The sequence below is a fragment of the Corapipo altera genome, unplaced genomic scaffold (assembly GCF_003945725.1).
Source record: "Corapipo altera isolate COAL_440 unplaced genomic scaffold, ASM394572v1 61129, whole genome shotgun sequence".
Lineage (NCBI taxonomy): Eukaryota > Metazoa > Chordata > Aves > Passeriformes > Pipridae > Corapipo > Corapipo altera.
This window is the reverse complement of record NW_020884955.1, coordinates 851,707-873,068: the sequence shown is the minus strand read 5'-3', so window position 1 is coordinate 873,068 and position 21,362 is coordinate 851,707. Positions and strand designations below refer to the sequence as shown.

The 21,362-nt window shown below is 48.0% G+C and overlaps 1 protein-coding gene across 1 annotated transcript; it reads right to left on the bottom strand.

Moving 5' to 3' along the window:
* Positions 1–521: 521 nt before the first annotated feature.
* Positions 522–21,040, bottom strand: B4GALT1 (beta-1,4-galactosyltransferase 1). Its single transcript, XM_027663694.1, has 7 exons — positions 20,981–21,040; positions 18,368–18,434; positions 14,837–15,072; positions 7,562–7,749; positions 6,022–6,144; positions 4,457–4,561; positions 522–3,921 (listed from the first exon to the last, which is right to left on the bottom strand). Exons 1-7 carry the CDS (start codon positions 21,038–21,040, stop codon positions 3,786–3,788), a joined length of 915 nt encoding a protein of 304 aa, XP_027519495.1. The 3' UTR covers positions 522–3,785.
* Between the last annotated feature and the right edge of the window lie 322 nt (positions 21,041–21,362).

Sequence of the window (21,362 nt, the reverse complement as noted above, 5' to 3'; positions counted from 1 at the left end):
GCCTGGAGATCACTGGGAAGCTCATGCCAGCTGCCTAGCCTTAGCCACAGTCTTGCAGCCAGAAAAATCTCTTCCACGTACACTGTTTTTATGAGAAATTGCCAAGGAACACAGGCAAATGTTTACATCAGTTTCCCAGGAATGACTTCTCCATTTCCATGCTTGAGCCAAATTCACAGGCACCCAGGGAGCAAGCAGTGGCCTGTTTTCCCCAAATAGTCAACAGCTTGAGTGAGGGCTTGCATCCCCTGCCTGGTTTCAGGAAGGGTTTGCATGCTGTCCTCCCACCCCCAGGTAAAGGAACCACACAGTTGTTTTCTGGTGTCAACTGGGGACTCTTGGATCTCTTTCTCTAACACAGGGAAAAATTTTGCAGCACAGAGAAATTCACTCAGGGGGAAGACAGAGGGAGGAAAAGCTGGAGAAAGTGAATGCAAGGAGGCTAAGGCATGGCCCAGCCCACCCCATCAGCCAGAAACCCACCCAGCCAGAGGGGTAATATAGAGCAATGCTGCCAGACATCATTACTGAAAATACTTTATTTGACATCAATAGTAAAGCAGGAACATTGGATTACACATCCCTTGATACATAAAATGATAAAAATACAAAAGCAAAACATGTACAGGAAACCCATAATCAGTCCAGTACACAGCAACATCCTGGGGAAAGCTGCATATCAGAACCCTACCTCACACTAACAAGCAGAGAGTCATCCCAAAGAAACCAAGCATTAGGATTTCCTTTGCAGCTATTTTTTCTGGGTTTCAACCCTTAGTTACACTCAGTATCACTTTGAGTGGTTTTACCGGTACGGGAGAGGAAAAAACACCACCCATCACAGGACATGGCCAGAACTGACTCCTGTGCAGCCTGAAGGTTCGTAGACAAGGCCCCAGAAAATCCCAGGGAGAGAAATTTCTTGGCCAGGTAGAGAGCCGAGAGCACTTAATGAGTTTGACTGATACAGTTTACACAGAGACAGTGAGATCTGGAAATCACGGTCAGCGCCAAAGGGCAAAATGAGCAACAGAAGTGGCTTTGGTTCTTACATGGCTTGTGGCTTAAGCAGAAGAGAAACTATGCAGCAGCTTCTTGCACTGCTAGTATCTCTCTGCTGAGAATGCTTTTCAGGTTTCCTGATTTTCCAGTTTCCATTTCTATCCTCTTTCAAGGCACATGCTGTAGAGACCTTAGATCCCAACAGCCAGAAACGGGTGCTCGGACCACCTCCTGATATTGAATGATTTCAGCACACAGCCAAATAACGCGTTGTTACACTAACTTTTTCTAATCTTCAAAGAATCCCACTGCAAGGAGCGCCCCCAGGGCCTCCCCCACCCACCTCTCGCCAAAACCAACCACTCAATTACAACAGGTATCCATCCCCTTTGCAGAGGCTGGTACGAGACAGATACATCTACAGCTCTGCAAGTTACAAAAGGCTAAGCACAAAATGGCAGTGCTCTCTGCAAAGGCCTGCCGTTTTCAAGTGGAGTCTTGATGAGTTTTGGTGCTGATGTGTTCCTGTGGGAGTGGGTCCCTGCTTCTAAGGCACCTTTGAAAAAACAAAAACAGTCCTTCTCCTTGTCTCATTACTGGTGTAGACCACACTGTTTTATGGGCAGACATTTGACCTGACTTCTCTAAAACACATTTTCTTGTACTCCCTTGTATCTGCAAGAGCCGGAGCTTAAACTGCCAAAAAGGAGTATTTTATTTTATTCATTTTTATTTTTTTTTAATGCAACGGTAAGCTCAACAGAGAAGCTCTTAACCACAAGCTTCCTTCCTTGCACTTTGCTCCTGCTCCGTGTAAGCCCATCTTCGCTCACCTCCCTGCATGACTGGAGCAGCAAGTCTAGCTAGAAAGAGCTTTGAAGCAAAGGGAGTGAAGACTTTTTCAAAGTGAGACTGAAAAGGCAGTTAGTAATTAAAGTTTCTTTGCATCCTTTGAGCCACTGCTGGCCTAAAAATAAATGCACTGTCCCCCGGCCTCTGCAGGATCCCACCCCTGCAGTGCAAGGGTTCAGCAAAACCTTCAGGTCTCAAAAAAAAATGCAATAAAAAACCAAAACCAAATCGAAACAAAACAAAGCAAAAACTCCAAACAAAACAAAAAAAAAACTAAACAAAAAAACCCCCCACCAAAAAAACTAAAGGCAGTGCTGAAGATGATCCCCAATACAACAAGTGTCCCTGATTTTTACAGCCTTCAGCACAGGCCAAGGAAGTGCAAATTGCTGTGGTCAGAGCTGGTGGCAAAGCACTCACCAGAAGGAATTCAGTTCTCGGTCATGGCTAAGAGCTTTAAATCATTTAAACGAGCTCCATGGGTGTCAGCGCTTCAGGCTTTCATATGGTCATGGGAAGGAGAAGCAGGGTCTGTACAGGTGGTGCCCTGGTGCACTGACAGAAAATAGTACTGCAGAATGTGCATGGCCCTCAAAGCCTGAGACAATCAGAAAGGAGGTTCCAGATGGAGTACACGCACTGCAAACAGGCTTTAGGCGAAGGAAAATCCCTTGGATGTCAGCCCTGCTGTGAAATCTCAGCACCGCAGGAGATTTCACGGACAAATATGCAGAGCAAATATGATACGTGGCTTATATAGAATGACGCACATAAAAAGCCTACTAGTCTAAAGATAGAGGAGGCCTTGAATCATATCCTATTATATGCTGCACCCTACTTTAATCTGGTATTAAATATACTGCTTATGATACACAAATTGCTTTTAAAAGTTATTAAAATGTTACGACAACAACAAAAGTAATAAAAGATTTCAAGTTTTATGCACAATCTTGCAAGAGAGAATTTTGGTTTTATGAAGCTTCAGACAATGTTTAAATAGTGTGGTAACTTCCTACCACTGTTAACAAGTGTCGGCAAATTCTAAGGCCATAATTTAATCATACAATTAAATTAATCTTTATTTCAGGGGAAAAAACCCAACACTACAAACCCACCCCTCTCAACCCCCCGAAAACCCCCAGGTGTTGTTGTGCAGAAGCAAATAGGCTCTATCATATCCAGAAGTAACATTATCTGAAGCCAGCAGTTTTTGCAGATGCTGCCTGTGTAGCTCCCAACCTATGCAGAGAGCTCACTGACAAATTCCGGCAAACTCTGTCTCGACTCACTCAAAGCCTCCTTTGAGACGAAGAGAAATAATAACATTCATTGAATCCAGACTTGATTGTTCAACACCTGCTCTGCACACAGAGAAGATGTTTGTTTTGGTCACTATGAGAAAAAAATGTGTGGTGATGTCTCCTTTAAAAAAAAATTAAAACCTAATGCAAAGCGTAAACTTGTACAATTTTAGCAGCATTTTACAGTCCTTCATAAAGTAAAACCAGGAATGAATTAAAAAGAATGTTTGCACGCACCTCATGTAAAATACCAAATCTCATGGGCAGTAATTGTTGATACATCAGTCATAATCAGTAAAATCTGGGTCCAGAAATTAACTCAACCCCTGGGGAGTACTGCAGCAAATAGATCAGATTCAACATTTTCTGGTAAATATTTACAACTTCTATATACAACTTCTGGACTTACAAAACAATGGAGAGCTAGAAAGTTGTGTAAAGTCAAGTTTAGAATTTAAAAACTTAAAAAAAAAAAAAAAGCACTTGTCCAACCAATTTGGAGACACTTTGGCATGCCAAAAGAGGCCTTTTTTTGGTTCACTGCAGTTGTTATAAAATCAGCAGATATAATGCATCAGTGAGGCCAGATGTCCTGGGCAATATAGGCAAGTCTCTGTTGTATCTCAGATGTTAGCTATTTGGCGAGCCAATATCCACTGTGATCTTTGTATACAGAGGGTACTTGTCAGTTCTTAACACCTTGTAGGATAGTGTATTTAAGCCGTCAGAGTTCATTGTCTCCCTTGTGTGAGCAATTCGGTCAAACCTGCAGGAGGGGGAGGGCGGAAACAACAAAGAAAGAAAGGAAAAAATGTTTAAACAATGTGAACTTTGCACACCCCTCAAGCAGCATCTCCGGTGTTTCAAGAACAACCTGAGTATCAGTCCCATAAACTCCCAGATTTGTCCAGACTGAGCAGTTGGGCCAAGGCATCCCTATGGGGTCAAATTCTAGATAGGAAAAAGCAGCTAAGCTTATAAATCACCCAACTCCTTTTCCAGCTTTGCACTGGAGCACAGGTTTATATCCCAAAGACACGCTCGGAGCTTAATTTGCTGTGCTTAAGAAATAAAAAAAAGGGGGAGAGACCTGCGTGTTGGGGAATAGCTCTATAATCAGGTAATAACCTGGTAAGGAGAAGGGGGCGGACTGGAGCGCAGGGAGCTCAGTCAGGGAGGAGGAGATGGCTGCAGCCCTTCTGCAGTTGAGCTTTTTGCATGGCAAAGAAAAAGCCGAGCAGTCGGAGCAGCAAGGGCAGGAGGCACCCCTCACACCTGCTGTGGGATAGGGTGAGACACACCTCTCAGGGTTGGGTTCGTTCTTCCTGTCCCGAGTATGCCGAATCATTCTGCACTTCCCAATGACGGCATCTGGACGGGATATCCCCATGCCTTTAAACACCAGCCTGTAAAAGAAGCAAGAACATTAAACACTCAAACGGATGTGGGATGCTCTGCCACACCTTCCACAAATGACCATTGGTTTTGCCTACTTTTTTTTTTTTTGAGGGCGTTGCTAGTGCATTTCCAGGCTTGCCAACACTGAAAGGGGGGGGAAAGCCAGTCCTTTTCCATACAAGCACATTAGTGTGGGGAGAAGAGACGTCCCCCTGTCAACACCAACCTAAATTCACCGCACCTTCACTTCCATCTCCTGCAACCAACACCCAACACCCACATTAACCTTGCTCCAGGCTGTAGACTCCACTTTGAATGGGAGGCATCTAGTTTTTAACCCTCCTGGGTAGGATGTGAAAGCTGCAGGGCTGGGAGAACCTGAAGTGAATAGTGGTGAAGCAGCATAAAGGACACACATGGTGAGAGTCACAGTAGTCTCAGCTGGGTCCCACCGAGTGAGGGGCAGCCCCTCTTTGTTTGCATGTTCTCTGCAAGGCACCTGCAGTTATTTCACGGATACTGGTGCTGGAAAAGTACCTGATTTTCTCTTCTTTGCCTCTCCCTTTTCATTTCTGTATAGCATCTTCTGCTCCTCAAAACCCGAGTGCCCTAAAAAGAGAGGACTACTACCTTGCTCTGAATGTTCTGCCCCACTGGAAGGCTGTCCCTCTCTTGGTTTCTTAAACCATTTTTAGGAAGACCCTTCCTGAAGCTCAGAAGAGCTCAAAAAGCCCAGAGAAATGACCATGCAGAGTGGTTTTGTCACTGAGAAACAGGGCTTTCAAATTCAAGGTCCCAGTGATGATTTCTCTCAGTGATTGGCCTGGGGATGTGAAGCTGTAAGGTAGCACAACCCCAAGTCCACCCTTTGCCCTGGTCTTTGGGCAGGGATGGTCCCAGCCTGCCCTGTGCAAACACCTTCCTCCTCTCCTGCGGTTCTAAGCCTTGCTCAGCTTCCTTCCAGGCAAGAACCAGTGGCTCACAGCATTATTTAGAGCTGCTTACAGCCTGACAAATGAAGCTCTCCTGGGAACCACGGGATCTGCTACAAGGCTGCAGACCCAGGCAAGTATTGAGCTGCACTGGGCAAGGTGGATAAATGTCTCATCCACCCTCCTGCTGCATGTCCTGAATCTCCTTCCTTCAGCCAGTGCTGGGAGACCCAGAAGCACAGTGCTCCAACCCATGCACTTGTGAGGCCACACAGCGAATGAGCAATGAGGGAGGAGGAGGCACGGGTATGATTTTTCAAACCAGACCCACTCTCCACCACACCTTGGGAGCTGTGAAATGGGGTGCCAGCACTCAGCAGGAACACGTTTTTGCTGAGCCTGCAGGTTGCCCACACACCACCTTTATCTCCTGCCTGGAGACACCCTATGCCCCCATACCCGAGTGAGAGCAGCAGGTCTGTGCTCATCCCCACCCTGGATGTACCCCAGGGTGCCAAGGAGGAAAATTTATTTACCTGTTATAAATGTCATCATCTTCGCCACCCCAGCCCCAGTAATTGTTTGGGAACCCATTGATCTTTGTGAACTGCTCTTTGCTCAAGGCAGACACACCTCCAAAATACTGATTGTAAGGCAACCTGGAAGCAGAGAGAAGAGAACATTAGAGGAGAGGTGCTACTCAAGGGGCAGCCTGCCTGCCTGCCTGAATAGGGTTTGCTGCTGCCCTTTAACCCAGCCCACACAGAGCCAGCACCCACTGCAAGGCACCTTCCTGCAACAGGAAACAGCATGTGTGGACTCTGCTGGTGTAGAGGGAACTGGTGGGCTCAAATACATTGGGGAAGTATTTTACAACTGGCAATGGATGCATCCTTTCACTACGCAGTACACTGTCCTCAAATGACAGGCTGGTGAGATGCACATCACATCACCAAAGGTGACATGCATGCCGCAGGAGTGACAAGAGCTCAGACAGACACTGGGTGTGCCACAGAGCCTTATCTTCCTGCAGCTCTACCACTCGCCTCCACACTCCTCAGTGTCATAAAATGAGGCCTGCAGCCCAAAACTGAGCTGGCAGTGTGACCTTACATACACAAAGCCAACCAGCTCCTGCTCAGAAGAGGGGACAATTCACCAGGGGTTTGGGGACAGATGAATTTCAGACCCACAGCACAAGGAGCGGGTCCACACAGGGATCACCAGGACCTAGCGCAGACTTGTCTCCGCTTCAACAAGCAGAAGAATACCCTGGGGCATGCATTTCTTCTTTAAACTTCACCTAGCTGCAAGAAAAACCTGCAGCTGTTGTGGTGCCAGTGGCAGTCCTGCTCTGAGCAGTGCTTGGGTCTGGAGTGGAGACGTGCAGGGATCCTGCTACACCACCACTGCTGTAGCTTTAGCACTACCAGCCACCAATTTTCACTTTATAGATTCACTATATAGGTGAGCTTTTAAACTCCCCCTTGGGGATTTGGAATAGGAAAAAAGAAGCCAGAAAGGAAAAGCAAGACACATTTCTGTTCACAACACCTTGCTGAACACAAACATCTGCTGAAAGAAATTTCATTTTGTGCTGCTCTCAGATACCAGGGCAGGTCTCTCAGTGGTACAAAACTGAACAGCCAAAAAAATTTCATTTTGGTCTTAAAATAATGCCTGATGTAGTATTTTTAAAGCTGCACATAATTCTCACTATGTGAGAGTGTCTCACTTTTCAGACTGAGTGGAAACAGTAGCTGTCTTCCAGCTTCCAGCCTGAAACACAAGAAGGGATACGTGGGCATCTGTGAAACGAAGGGCGCTTGGTTTTTCCTCGCCCTACATTTCACTTTCCAGAAGCTGTGAATTTTAATAAACTGCTTGGCTGCATTTCTCCGCCCTCCTTCCCTCCAGCCATCCCACTCCCTGCAGGCACACGCATGCCCAGACAGGCTTTTGTGAGAGGCGTTTTCCCATGCTTCCAGTGGTAGGTGGGGATGGGTAACACCGTGCCTGGCCTGCTAGACGAACGGTGGTGTTGGGAAAAAGATGCCCCTCCAAAAGGTGTCTCACCGAAATCCAAATTTATCCATGGATACAGAGAGGTGCCGCGGCTGGCTGTAACATTTGTAGGTGTTCCTGTCATCCATTGGGATGAGGTCTACGTCACTAAACACAAAGCAGTCATAGTCATACTCTTTCAAAGCCTCTGCGAATCCTATATTCAGCAGTTTAGCACGGTTAAATTCTTCCTCTCCATCCTAATTTAAAAACAAAGAAAAACAGTTAAGTGCCTTAAATTTGACAGTTGACATCAGCAGTTTCTTACCTGTTCTGAGATGCCTGTGATGCCGCACTGGGTTGGCACACCTGTGATGGACTGAGCTTGAGCCCAAGCACTACCCTTGCAGCACCCATGGGATGTTTGCAGCAAGACCTCTCACCCACTGAGGATGCTGCCTGTGGGGTGGTGACATCTGGGGCAGCTGCAAACTGTGGGAGCAGACAAAATGGCTGAGGAAAAGCTGGACCTGGCTCAGCTCCCAACTCTTGGTGGGAGCTTCCAAGAGGGCAGGTTTGATACCGAGCGGTCTCCATGTCCCCCACACACACATAGGCATTTTGGGATCAAATTCTGTGGTAAAGGGGAAGCAGCTGGGGCTTTCTGGAGCAGCAAAAGAAAGCAAAGAGAGATGAGCTCCTCTAGAATAAGGGTCTCTTGCCACAGAGAGAAACCTTGGTGGTGCTTTGGCTTACAGCCAGAACAAAGGACCATGGATCAAAACTTTCTGTGGCCACAATTTGAGCATCTTCTTCCTAAGCTCTGCCACAACACAGCTGTGGGACTGTGACATGGCCTCTGCTGAGCAACATGTGTGAGCACAAGCCAGACCTGATTTGCTAAGCACAAGACGGCACCAGGATTTAAGGTCTGCTTCTCTGCTACTCGCTCATGATCCTTTGCCAAGCCCTGGGCAGATATGCACACATAGGAGCAGAATGCTCCCTGGTAACCCCAGAAGCTGGTTCAGCACATGGCTGTGGCACAGCCTCAGTTACTGGGTGATAGGTCAGTGTGAGCTGCTTCCTGAAAGGGCTATGGCTCATATGCTGGATGATGCCACTGCTGCAGTGGCACATCCCCTTCTTTGGTGCTCCTCCGCCACCATCCATCTGTTTTGGGGGCCCTGACGAGAAAACAATATCACGAAGGCTGTCATCATGATGAGAATTACCTGAAAAGAACTGACACTGCAGCAGGGCACATTTATCTCAGGGTAGTCACAGCAAAAGAAGAGACCTGCAGAGAACAGGGCAGGAGTCTCCACTTTCCTCCCTGAGCAACTGAGGAGAACCTGTTTGGCCTTTTTCAGGCAGAAACATTTAAAAACATGGCTTTGAGCACAAGTAGAGGCTTGCAAATTGCTTGAGTACTTTTGAAATACTACGAGATCATATCCACAAACAGAAGAATATGGTTTGAGAGTAAGGATTTTCAGTCCAAGACCCCCCTTTGCAACAGCAGCTTCAAACCCAAACCCTATGCAGGGGAACAGAGCAGGTGGAAGGAAACTCACAGGCCATCCCTGAAGGAGGATGAAGTTTTTTGCCAGCCTGGAAACCAAGACTGCCAAATCCTTTCTACCTTTGCTCCTCCACACTCTCTGAGCAGTGTTCAGCCAAAGGACTCCCCGACTGTGCAAGCTGCCCCTCCACCCTGCACTACCCGCGCCCGACAGGGGATGAAAATCAAGGATGGTTTGTGCCCAAGGAGCAGCAGCTTAAAACATCACACCTCCCGAACAGCTTTCCCTGGTTAATAAACAGCATGTCTGGGAACTGTTTAATCCAGACTGGTTAATGGATCTGCTGCTGGAGAGCCAATGAAAGTTCTTGAAACAGCCCCAAGTATCTTTCAAATGAAGGTTTTAACATGCAAGTGTCAAACCACAGTTTTCAAAAGCATTCATCACCTGCCTCGGGCATAAATGACTTCACGGGGAGGAGTGAGCTTTCATGGAGGAGGATCTGAGCAAATTCTCAGCATCCTTACCAGAAACAAAAGGGTTCACACCGTAAATAAGGTGGTGGGAGGATGATTACCATTGTGCATAAAGTAAGAGCAGTGAAAACTCAGAAAATGAAGGCAAGTGGAACAAAGAGCCAGGGGAGAGGAGCAGTAAGACTGTGAGATCAGAGGGTTTTCTTCACCTAGCAAAGGGGCTGCCCAGCCCCAGCTCCTCAGTGCTCCTCAGGTTCCACAGCACCAAACCCAAACCTGGCTCCGTAGTCCCAAGGGGGACTCTTCCCAGTGCTGGTGCAAAGTGCAATGATTTTATACCTCAAAGCAGCTTCTAAGTCCAGTCTAGGAGAGTGTCCTCATTTCACACCCTTTGGCTGCTCTTTTTTCTAATGAAATTCAAGGCAAAGGGCACTTCACACCAATTTTGTTACCAGCAGAGGCTGAGCTGTAATTAACTCATGCCTTCAAGTAGCCTCTAACTCTTCTGGGTGACATATGGGGATTGATTAACATGCTACAAGGAGTTGCGTTTCTAAACTTCTCCCTGAAAAACCTCAAAGCACAGTGCAGTGACCACACATGTGGGACCCCTGCACATGGAGGGGACTAGACACAGGGCATTGCCACTCTCTTCCCAAATGGCCACACAGCTTCATACTCCAGGATCCAAAGGGGCAAAGGAAAGACTTGGGGCAAGGGAATAATAACCAATATAAGAAAACAAAAACCCTTCTCCAAGCCATTTTTCTGTAACTTTACATCGAGCAGGTAGCTCATGCAGCAAACTTTGCAAGACTGTTACCAAATGCAATTGCTTTAAATGCAGAAGGCTGGTTTTCTGTCCCATCAGGCACGTGGTGCTTTACAGCACCTATCGAGAGGTTTTGCTTTTTGCAGAAAAGTCTGTTTCTTTACCTAAGGCAATGTGGGAGCACTGGCGTGCTTGCAGTATCTGAGATTCAAATCTCTCAAAACTCAGAAGCACGGTGCAGACTTCCATCTTTGACTGATTCCCCCACAGTTCAGGAAAAAAAGCCCAACAATCCAGAGCTGGGAAAACTTTGTGCCACTGACCCTTCCAGGTCAGCACAGGGCACCCTCAAAAAAGCAGATAAAGCAGAACTGAAGAAACCTCCAGCCCTCAGCTCTGTTTGGCAGCTCCTCATCCCATGGAAGCTGTTTTTTGACACAAAGAAATGGATTACTTTGGACTTGCTTGGACAGAGGAGCATTATCCTGAAGAGCAAGGCAGCACACAGGGGGCGGCTGCTTTGACAGTGCAGTCAAGGTCCACGCCTTCCTATGTTTTCAACCACTAAAAATGTAGTCCCAGCACATTTTTGCTATTTTCTTTTCCCTGACAATTTTTTCCCAATATTGTCTTGTCCTGAAACTTAACCCATGTCTGAGTTTAGTGCTGGTGCCCAGCACCTCTTTCTGGCTCCTGAATTTACTCTCTATATCAATCCCACTACATCCAAGTCCATCCCTGTTCCCTGATCCATAAGAGACTGGCTGAAGGGAAACAAACTGCTGCCTCAGTCCTGCAAGGTCTGATGCCAATTCCTTCCTGCACCCGAAGATGAATGATCAACCTGAGCAGAAGAACATCCAGGCGTTTTTACTTCCCATCCCTTACATTTGCTGGAATCTTAGGCAGACCTACCAAATGATGGTACTAATTTTTTTCAGCCCAACAGAAAAAAATAATGTTTTTGGAGCCATTACTCAAACTAAAGGGGTTGCAAACCAGCAAGAAGCCATCTGTCCTGACTTTGTCCTACCTTCCACTTCCACGCAGGAGGCAGCTCTGTCCTGCAGACAGCACAGAGGATCTGTGGCTGCATCTCTCTCACTTGGATCTTAAGCTCATCAGGTCTCAGGGAGGTAATGGTGAGGATACATGTTCCTGGCCAGCTAGAAGAGCCATCACCTCTAATGGGAGCTTGCTAGCTAAGTCAGGGATACACCAAGACAACCCGAACCACACACACCATGTCCATGTGAAAGTCCTCACTCCAGTGACTTAAGCAGGTAGAAACGGATTTCCAGGGTCATAAAGGGCATCAGGAGAGATGCTTTGGTGTTTCTATGTCAAAGGGTGTTTTGATGCCTTGGCACAATTACACTGGGCAGCATGAGAGAGCAGCCACAGTGGAAACTTGCCTCCCTCACCACTGCAAGGGTAAACTGGAGCCAAGCACAATTCCCTCCTTTTCCCACATACCCAGGGGGTCCTGATACCCCCTGCAAAATGACATGAATAAGAGTGATGCCCAACCACTCCACACTCACACACACACACACACACTCCTTTCTCTGGAAACTGCTACCCAGACATTGCAGGTAGCACCAGGGGCCAGTGGAAAATGGTTGAGCAACTGCCCGGTTTTCAGGGAATTTGTCAAGTCTCCCCTTTCCCAAACTTCAGTCTGGCTCCACAGGCATTTGCGTGGGCTGAAGTGCAGTGAGAAAACTCATTTCTAGACCTGCGTACCCATGTGGCAAGAGCTGGAGGTGCCAGAGAGCACACTGGTAATGGCAGGACTGAGGGAGACATTGCAAATTCGAAACTGACTTCTCATTTGCTCAGTTCAAGCTTGCACAGCATCAAATGGGCACTACACAAAGTGTGCCCAGCCATGTGCCCTCATCTCAGATTTATCTGAAAAATCCTACAACTGCTACTCCGTACATTGGGTTTGGGTTTTTCTGGAGGTGGAGTGTGCAGGGTGAAATGTAACATGTGTTTTTTCCACTGGCTCCTGTTACATGGCAGACATTTTACAAGCATCATCCCCCTGACTTCAGCCAAGTCCTACCCTGAGGCATTCAGGCACGCAAGAACAGCATGGTGGAGACACAATGGACTCGTGACAGAAACACATTGCGCTGAAAGGAAGAAGTTTGACATTACCAGTGCAGCAGTAGCAGGGCTCAGCGCTCCTCTTTCTTTCTATGAGATGTGGAGCACAGAAGAGCATGTAGGCAGCGTGTAAGAACCAGATCACACAGCAATTCTCCTTGCTTCAGTGATTGCTTTGATATAGACAGGATTAACAAGTAAAGGTAATATTTCCCCACTAGAAGGAAAAATAAAATAAAAAAGAAAAAAAAGGAGGGCAGATGCAAAGGGAAGGACAGACAAGAAAAAGAGAAAAGCAATTGTCAAGACAGCAGAGAAATAAGACTGTTTTCCTACTGTACTTCTGGCAGAATTAATACTTTCTGCAACTCTCTCTATTCAGTGTTTCCACTCACCCTTGAGAAAGGCAGCCAGTGGGTTTACTGCCACTGACCACTCTACCTCTTCCAGACACAGCTTATTAGAGGCATGCAGAAGGAAGATGTTTATTTTACAAATCAAGTAGTCTTACTTGCTACTCTACATCTGCTGGATGTGTCCAGGGCATATATACCCTGTGTACCGCATTCCACTCCTGCTCAAACTGTGCACAAGGGATGCACCCGAAAAAAACATTTGCTTCAGAAACTTTTGTGACAGTTAACTTTAAAGCACACAGCTCTAGTGTTGGAGAACAGGACCAGAGAAGAGGAGTAGCCAGCAACACAGGGCAATGCAAGCCAGCATGCACCATTGCAGCAGCAGCAGGAACTCCAACCGGGCTTCAGACAGTGCCTGCCTTTACCCTTGAACACCACCGACGGCAGAATACCAGCCCCAGCTGCACTGCCAGCTCTTTGCAATGGAGACACTGGCTTTTCCACAAGTGATGCACCCAGACCATGGGTGGGCAGCTCTCCCTGGTCCTTTGCAGAGTTGGTGGGCAAGCTGGGAAGGCAGCGGACCCCACTGCCAGACGCCGCATCGCACCCTCCCTTCCGAGCCATGCTCAGGAAAGCAAGGCACTGCCCTGCTACCCTCACCCACCTACACCCCAGGGACCAGCAGGGTCCGTGGCTCAAGCAGCCTTGTGGCACCAGTAACTTGCACAGGTAAATGCTGCACAGGAAATGCAGCCTGAAGGACGAAGGGCTGGGGCTGGCCCTGCACTGCTGGACCACAGCAGCACCAGCTGCTCTTTGCATTACAGAGGAAGGGTCTCCTTACAGGGCTTAATTTTAGGGCACTGTGTGCCAGTCCACATGCTGCAGAAATGCCTTGTGTCCTCAGTAATGTGGCTGCCAAGCCACAAGCACAGCCAGACGCAGACACCACAGAGCATCTTGGCTGCTATGCTTGGGAACAACTGCTAATTCCTCACAAATCACCTTTGTCCAGATCTCTGGCACCCTGAAAATGAGCAAAGTAAGAGAAACTGTAGTAATGGAGTATTGGTTTTCTCTCTAGGAATAGTTCTCCCCTTACTTTCAATTCTGTGAGGAAATTCATCGCTTGGGTGACTGCTTTAAATATTCATGGTGTTTGATATGCCCAAACACATCAGCTGATCCAAGCACAAGTTTAAGAAGTTAACATTGAAGGGAGCATGCTATATCATCTCAGTTTTTACTGAGACGAGAAAGCAGGATATAAATAAATATCCAAGAGAGAAACTGCACTGTGGGATTGCCCAGCCAGTGGTCTCTGCTGGGGCTCTCAGAACTGCACCTGCCCTTTCACACTGCAGCCCATACAGATGTCTGCACATTTTAAAACTTTCAAAGTGCAAACACTACACAGTTATTTAAACACCATTATGGTATAAATTAGGACAGCTTGTCTTGAATGAAATGTGCCTTTTTATGCCTTTTTTTTTTTAAAGAGATCTAAGGCCACCAGATATCAAGAAAAAACAAACAAAAGAAACCAACAACCCTCACATGACTGCTTGTTTCTTTTCTGTTCTATTCACCTGAAGACAACCACTTACCTGCTCCACTGCTTTCTCCATCCTGACACTCTGTGCACTAACATTAACAGAAGATGCTCAAGAAAGTAAGTGAAATCCTACAACTTCACGGTACATCCAATACCAGATTAGGCTTTAATAATACTGTGTCACCTTAAAGACCTCTGCATGCAATTCCTGCAGCAGCTGGGAAAAAGGAACATTTGGAAAAAGGTATTAAATTGGGTTGTGCTATTAGGAATTTTTTTCCTACTCACCAAGTGGTTTCTTTAAGCAGAAGCTCTCTAGAGTGAATTGTGCCTGAGCAGAAGAGGGTATCTCAGTTTTTCCATCAAAATTGTTGGAAGCAAAATTTTTCATTTTTAATTTCTTTTTTTTCTTTCAAGCAACCTTATCCCTGCCTGCCAGCCTACTGCTGCTCAAAGTAAAGCAACCATTGCTCTGTTTGAAAGGGCACAGGCAGTGTTATGACAGCTGTATAAGGGCTTGTGTCTTCAGCATCTTTCTTACCTGGTTGATAACATATACTCCATAATCAAGTTGCTGCCTTTGGAGAATTGGGTGCAAGTAATAGAGCCAGTACTTCAGGTGCTCCTCTCGGTTCCTGAACGGTATGATTATTGCTACTTTCTGAAGTGCTATACAGTCCTTCGGAGCAAAACGACCTCCTGCTTTGATCTCTGGATTTATTCTTGCCACTTCTTCCAGGTTTACAGGCTGGGAAAACTCCACACGCAGCGCACCAACTGGAAGAAAGGCACAGCACAAAGCAAGTTAACACACACAATCTATTTCTCTGAGCATGTATCCTTTACACACATTTGGTTTTTGGTTTGGTCTCGTTTTTAAGAAACAGACCTTTTGATCCCAACTCAATCCCAGCAGTGCACAGAGGTGTTGAAGCTTGGACCATCCTTTCCCAAAGCAACCTTACACCATCATTCAGAGCAAACACTGTGGCCTCCTGGTATCAGAACCCAACCAAGTCGATGACATTAAACTGAGTCTTGAAAATCCTACAGTCTGTGTGGCAAACCAACAGCTGTGCTCCCACTGGCACATGCACCATAAAACCAGCCTGAAGCAGTACTCTCTGCACTCTCACCCATCTCATGCAGCCCAAGAACTTCAAAAATAGTCTTGCTTTCCTACTGAAATAATTACTTATGGCTAGCCACATGCAAAGTGAATGAAATCCCCTTTTCTTGTTTTTTTTTTTCTTAGAGGTATTTTCAGTGTTCTGTAGACATGCCCCATATTTCTTAGGAATGCTAAAAAAAGCCTCTTCCAGATTTGCATGCAGGTTGGCAATTCCTGCAGATGGTTTCAACAGTGGCCAGTGTTGAAACTGCCAAAACAATCTGTGCCAAAACCAGTGGGTAAAACTGAGAAGCCCCTGTGGCACCACAGAGAGAACTCACTCAGAGAGATGCCCTCTCTGAACATCAAGGCCAGTCCTTCTGCAATATTTGCTTCCAGTTGCTCCAGCCCTGATGGAGCAAAAGCCTAACAACTGTGGCAGCTCCTGCAAAAGGAAGGGCCTCTCTTGCTGCCATATCCTGCTCCCAGGAACAGCCAGCTAATACACTGGGCTCTGCACACACATTCATCTCCTGCTGAAACCTCTCCAGCGGGTGGGGATGCTGAGGCCCCTGTGCACAAGGCAGAAAGTCTCCACCATAAATACCAGGCTGGGGATCACTCCTTAAAGGTTTGGCTGCTGTGCCCTCCCCCTTTCCTCCATTTTGGTGTGCACAGACGCACAGGCACATGTGTCCTAGAGCTACTGCCTCCTGTTTGCATTTGCTACAGAGTCCCCCAGGCCCCCAAAAGGCAGGCAATGTGTGCACAGACCAGCGGGGGCTACAGAGCACTTGGGGAGCCCCTCAGAAAGGGGCACAAGTGATTTTTAGAGCTCAAAAAGGCCAGGGCCGTCACAATCAACCTTGTGCATCTCGTAACACGTGACTACTAAAAAAAGCAGAAATAAGGCTCCAGACTTGCGGCTCATTCCCTGGTTATTTAGAAGAAGCTACTTTAATTCAGTTGTGGTGCTCCACAAACCTGTGCTGGATGAGGCTGGAGAAGGCAAGGAGGAGACTGGCCAAGCAGGCAGAGGTACCCAGTGTACCCCCAGAGGCAGCAGGGAAGCTTTGCTGCCTGATTCACTGCCTGCACAGCAGCAGGAAGCGGTATCATGGACAGGATGCAAAAGGATCTCCTGACCTCTGCATTTTGCACTGGTAAAATGGGCATATTTCCCTCTCTCAGAGGAGAAGAAAGCAATTTCTCAGACTCCAGGCACTGGGATCAGTCTGCCCATGCTCTCAGCACTCTGGCAGTTCCCAGCTGCACCCCCACATGCCTGCCTGGTTCTGCACCCTCTCTGCCCCACAGCACAAGATGGATGCTGTGGATTCCTGCCCTGCGGCTTCAGGGCCAGGTCTGAAGACTCTCCGGTCTAAATGTGGCTTGCAGGGAGAGCTCAGAGGGTGCTCTGCAGCGGAGGAAGAGGCAAGAATTGGAGGAACTGAGGCAGGAAGGAACATGCAGTTGTGTGACCCTGACCGAGGCTCAGTGATGACAGGATCAGGGGCCAGGCACAGCCATCCTTCAGCCTGTGGGACGTCTGGGGCAGACACCATATCAACAAGGCCAGTGGGGGTGGGAGGGGGAGACAGTGCATCATTTCCTCTGAATTTGGGTACTGCTTCCGCTCAACGGTGGCGAGCACTTTCCCAGAACAACCTCTGGCCTCAACCCACTGTGATGCCTGCTTCCCCCACCCATCCCTCTGCCCATCAGCATTACCTCCATTAGGAGACTGGCACTCAGACTTAGGATGATGCTACACTTCTATGCACTTAAACAGCAACTGAATTCAAGGGCATTGAACTGGGCATGGTTCACCTAACCGGTCATGGCCAGCAAACGGGATTACTCTGGGCATTTGCATCCAGGGTGTTATTTTCCTGCCTCACTCACATCTGGCTGCCAGCAGCAGGACCAATCTGGTGGGATGCTGCAGGAAGCAGCTGGGCAGCAGTGACACGACCCCTCATGGGGCCCTGCCAGCCTGGCCCACTCCCGGGTGCTGGGTGGCTGCTGCCCCGCCAAGCAGCCCCTTCCTGCCAGGACAGGCTGCACTCTCTGCTCCCAGTTACCATGCTCTGCTCCTAGTTGCTGCTCCTGAGAAACAACTGCAAGCCCCATCAGCCCGGAGGATGCTTTCTGGTTTAATGAACAAAGGTTCTTTTAATGTCTCACACTCTCTCATTTTAAGATGGAAGGAAATGAAAGTTTGCCATTTAGGTGGATTTACTCCTGCTGGTGACTTGTAAGCTCCAACTGGGCAAGGACAGCCACAAGCTCTTGGACACTGCAAACAGGGCACTTTGCAGATCGGCATCCAGCAACCCCCCAAGGCCAAATGTGGACCATTCATCCTGCCAGCACTTGCTCTTGTTTGCCTTCAGGAGAATGGAGCATTGGCAAGGAAGAGATGGGAGAAGAAAACATAGTCATGGTAAAAAAAAGCTGCAGAAGACAGAGATTTAACAGTTTCATAGTCTTGAAGGGCACTGGTGAGAAATTATCTGTCCTGCTCCAACCTCCTGCTTAATAAATCAGTTTTAAAGGCAGTACAGCTTCTTGCAAATACTGTCCTGAGGGATGCAGCCAACATGCAGGTCAGTGAAAAGTTCCCAGCACCGGTGCCATCCATGTGCAGCAAGGCAGCGCTTCTGGGGCAGGCTGGACACAAATCACTCGGTTAATTCATTCACTGAATACAAAAACAGAAAAAAGCTGAACAGGCTGTTTTGAAATACAGAATGACTAAAACAAACAAGACTTCCTAAAGCCATGTGGCTGACACAAAGCAGCAGCAACATACCACCCCCACTGCAAATCGACACTTTCAGCTCACTTCCCAAGCAGGACAAAGCTAAAGCCAAATCCACAAACACAGGCTTTCCAACTGTGAACAGTGTCATGGTTCCAGTTGCTAATTTTAAATCCTTTTCACTGAAATTTGACTACCTGGATAGCAAGCAGCCGTAAGGCTGTTGTCCCTCAGGGATGCTGACTCAGGACATGATCTGTGATGCTAAGAAAGCGTGCAAAGTCTGCTGCAAGTGCTGTCCCACCAGTCAAAACCGTATCTCTGTCTATGTTTACTAGGTGAATCCAGCCCGATTCACTCCATCGGAATCTTTTCTGCTTTTTTCCCAAGCTGACTGCCTGACATACAAGTCACTGTATATTGAGCCCCTCCTAAAAACAGACAGGCACAACAGAGCTGTGTGGACTTACAACTCTGGTCACCCATACACCCTGGCACCTGTAGGCAGATGCCTTTAGTGTTCCGCATCACAAAGCTCCAACAGAGCAGCTTCATGAGCCGCCACTGTGTATTTTCAGCAAAAGAAAACCTTGAAAACATAAATTAAGCAAATGCCGGAAGCTTGCAAAAGACACAAAAGCACAGCATCACATCCAAACATTTCAGAGATTGTAAAAGAGGCTTTAGCTGGCAGGGGCAGGGTAAGACAGACACACATGTCGAAAAAGAGTCAGCCCACTCCTGCCCTCACCTCTGACACTCAGAAGAGTTTCTGCTCACAGGGAAGGTGCACAGGAAAAGCGCTGCACAGGCACAGATGCCAGGGGCCATCATGCTGCTCACAAACAGGAAGCAGCTTCTCACACAAAGCAAAAAGTGAGGCTTGCAAAAAGCCAGAGGCAGCACAGCACTCGAGCCTCAGAAGCCTGACCCACAGCCCCAGTGATTTGCTTGTCCCCACTTCCCCACAGCCATGCCTGGCCACAACACCCAAACCTCTTGCCATCTGAGGCTGCCAGCACACGTCCTCCCCTAGTGCTCATCCTGATGACTCAAATGGGAGGACCCCCCAAAAAAAAGCCCAGGATCTGCTCAGCCTGATGCTATAGTAGATCTAGAGAAGGCTCCAGCCTCCCCAGACCACAGGGAGTGGTCTAGGAAGATTATAGGAAGTATTTTCTCAGTACTAGAAATGTTGGGAAAACTCAGGCAGCAATGCTGTGCAGGGCCAGAATTGTACTCTTGCCTCCCTATGGGGGCTGCAAACGAGATGGTACCACACTCCATCCAAAAAGGTGATACAACAGGGGGCTGCTGCCACAAAGTGCAGCCTCAGGGGGTCTCGGGTAGGACAGGGCTGGGGAAACCTCTTCTTCAGGAGGGCAGTGTGGCTGCAGCAGAAGGACATATGAGGGAGGGAAGCTGGGCTAATGGACAGGCTTGGGGAGGTGATCCAGCAGTCTGAATCATCCTCCTGAGCACTTCACTGGGAAAACCAGGAAAATTCACCTTCATGCTTTAAGCCAGGTGTCAATCTCAGATACTTCATTTAGTGAGAATGAAAGCAAAAATCATGTAGCATCAGTTGGAAAAAGTCTCTCCCCAAACAGAGGCAGAAAAGAATGTTTCCATCGCCCTGGCTGAGAGCTGGACACTGCTCTCCATCCACTGAGCCACGTGCACGCCCACACTGCCACGCTTAGACAATCCTCATTAGAAAGGAAAGCTGGAAAAGAGAAGCGGAACTCACAACAGGGGGGGAAAAAACCAAACAACCCTCTCTTTGCAGGGGCCCAACAGAAAAGGGAAGGAAAGGCCCATCGGCTGCACCAAGCCAGCCCTGGCTGGGAAAAAAACAGCATCAGCTCCACCCCAGAAAATGTGGGGGCAAGTTCCCCCACTCCAGGCTGTGAGGCAGGGCTGGAGAAACCTCCAGCCCCCAGACCCACATGGCAGCTCCAGGGCAGGCAGCTGCATCCCACAGCTCGGCAAAGCACTAATTTCTTCTTAAAATCATTAAAATAATTTCCCATCAGCTAAACTTCAGAGCTGTATCAGCACCTACTGAGGTGTACCTATAGGTACACCTATACAGAGGTGCATCAGCACCTATTCAGATGGCACCAGCCAGGCCTGAATTACAGGTCAGCCCCATGGTGGGTGGGATGAGTGGAAGGGACAGCCCGCATGTCCCTCACCTATCTGAGTCTCACAAGCAGCCCCCTGTCCTGGCATGGAAATGGACATGAGGACATTGGACACTGGTCAGTGGGTTGCAAACTGGCTGGCAGCTGCTGCCCCTTGCTGCCTGCAGCTCGTGCTCACCTATGAGCATTTAAAGAAAAAAACTCCTTGGGTCTTTCTCAAAATACCACAGTGAGGAAAGAAATGCCCTCCCAAGGACTGACATACATTTTATTTGGCTGATCTACACTTGTAAAGTAAAGTTGCATCCTGCTACAGATGTCAGATATGCCAATGCAAGGCTTCAACCTGCTACACAGGCATATGTCCACGCAGGCTTACACAGCCTCTGGCATCTGCAACTCTGGAACCAAAGGGAAACAGGCTGAAAAAAATGAGGATGCATCACATGCACTGGCAACATTGGGTCTGCATGAGAGCAGGTCTGTGTGATTAACTCAGCGACTACAGCTGGAGAAAAATGATTTCTTAATCCAATCCCCAACACTGCCTATTCTAACATAAGGTCTCACACTGGCACATGGTGTCTTTAAAATAAAATAAAAAAGACTGTCGATATAATATACTTCTGGGAGAGAAGCAAAGCCCTCCTCAGCGGCTCAAACCCAGTGCACGCTCAGTGAGGCGGCTTTGAACTGTCTCCCTTTGAGCCGGGCAATCTGCATGCGATTAGCCCTTCCCGCTGCCGCCGCAGAATTAAATTCCAGGCTCTCAAACAGCAAACTACAAACAAACAGAGAGGCAAGGATCAGAGAACGGCTGAGCTGACACCCGGCAGAAACCCCCCACCGTGCTGCGGGACGGGATGTGTGGACGGGAGCTCTCCCGGGCTCAGTGGCATCCCAGGTACATGGCTTTGCCACGGGCAGCCCCAAATCAAAAGGCAGACGCCGCAACCCTCCTCCCCTGCCCCATCCCATCCTGCCGGTGGCATTTGCACCTGGATTCCCCGGGGGCCGGGGCTCCCCAGATGGTGTAGGGGAGCAC

What these genes read in the sequence shown, in the direction of transcription:
- B4GALT1 (XM_027663694.1), bottom strand. Translation starts at nt 21,040, where the DNA reads ATGCAGATTGCCCGGCTCAAAGGGAGACAGTTCAAAGCCGCCTCACTG. An exon ending in TACGGCTGCTTGCTATCCAG is followed by an intron (nt 15,073 to 18,367) that starts GTAGTCAAATTT and finishes CCTTTCTTCCAG; the next exon opens with TTGGTGCGCTGCGTGTGGAG. An exon ending in GAGTATATGTTATCAACCAG is followed by an intron (nt 7,750 to 14,836) that starts GTAAGAAAGATG and finishes TTTTTAAATTAG; the next exon opens with GATGGAGAGGAAGAATTTAA.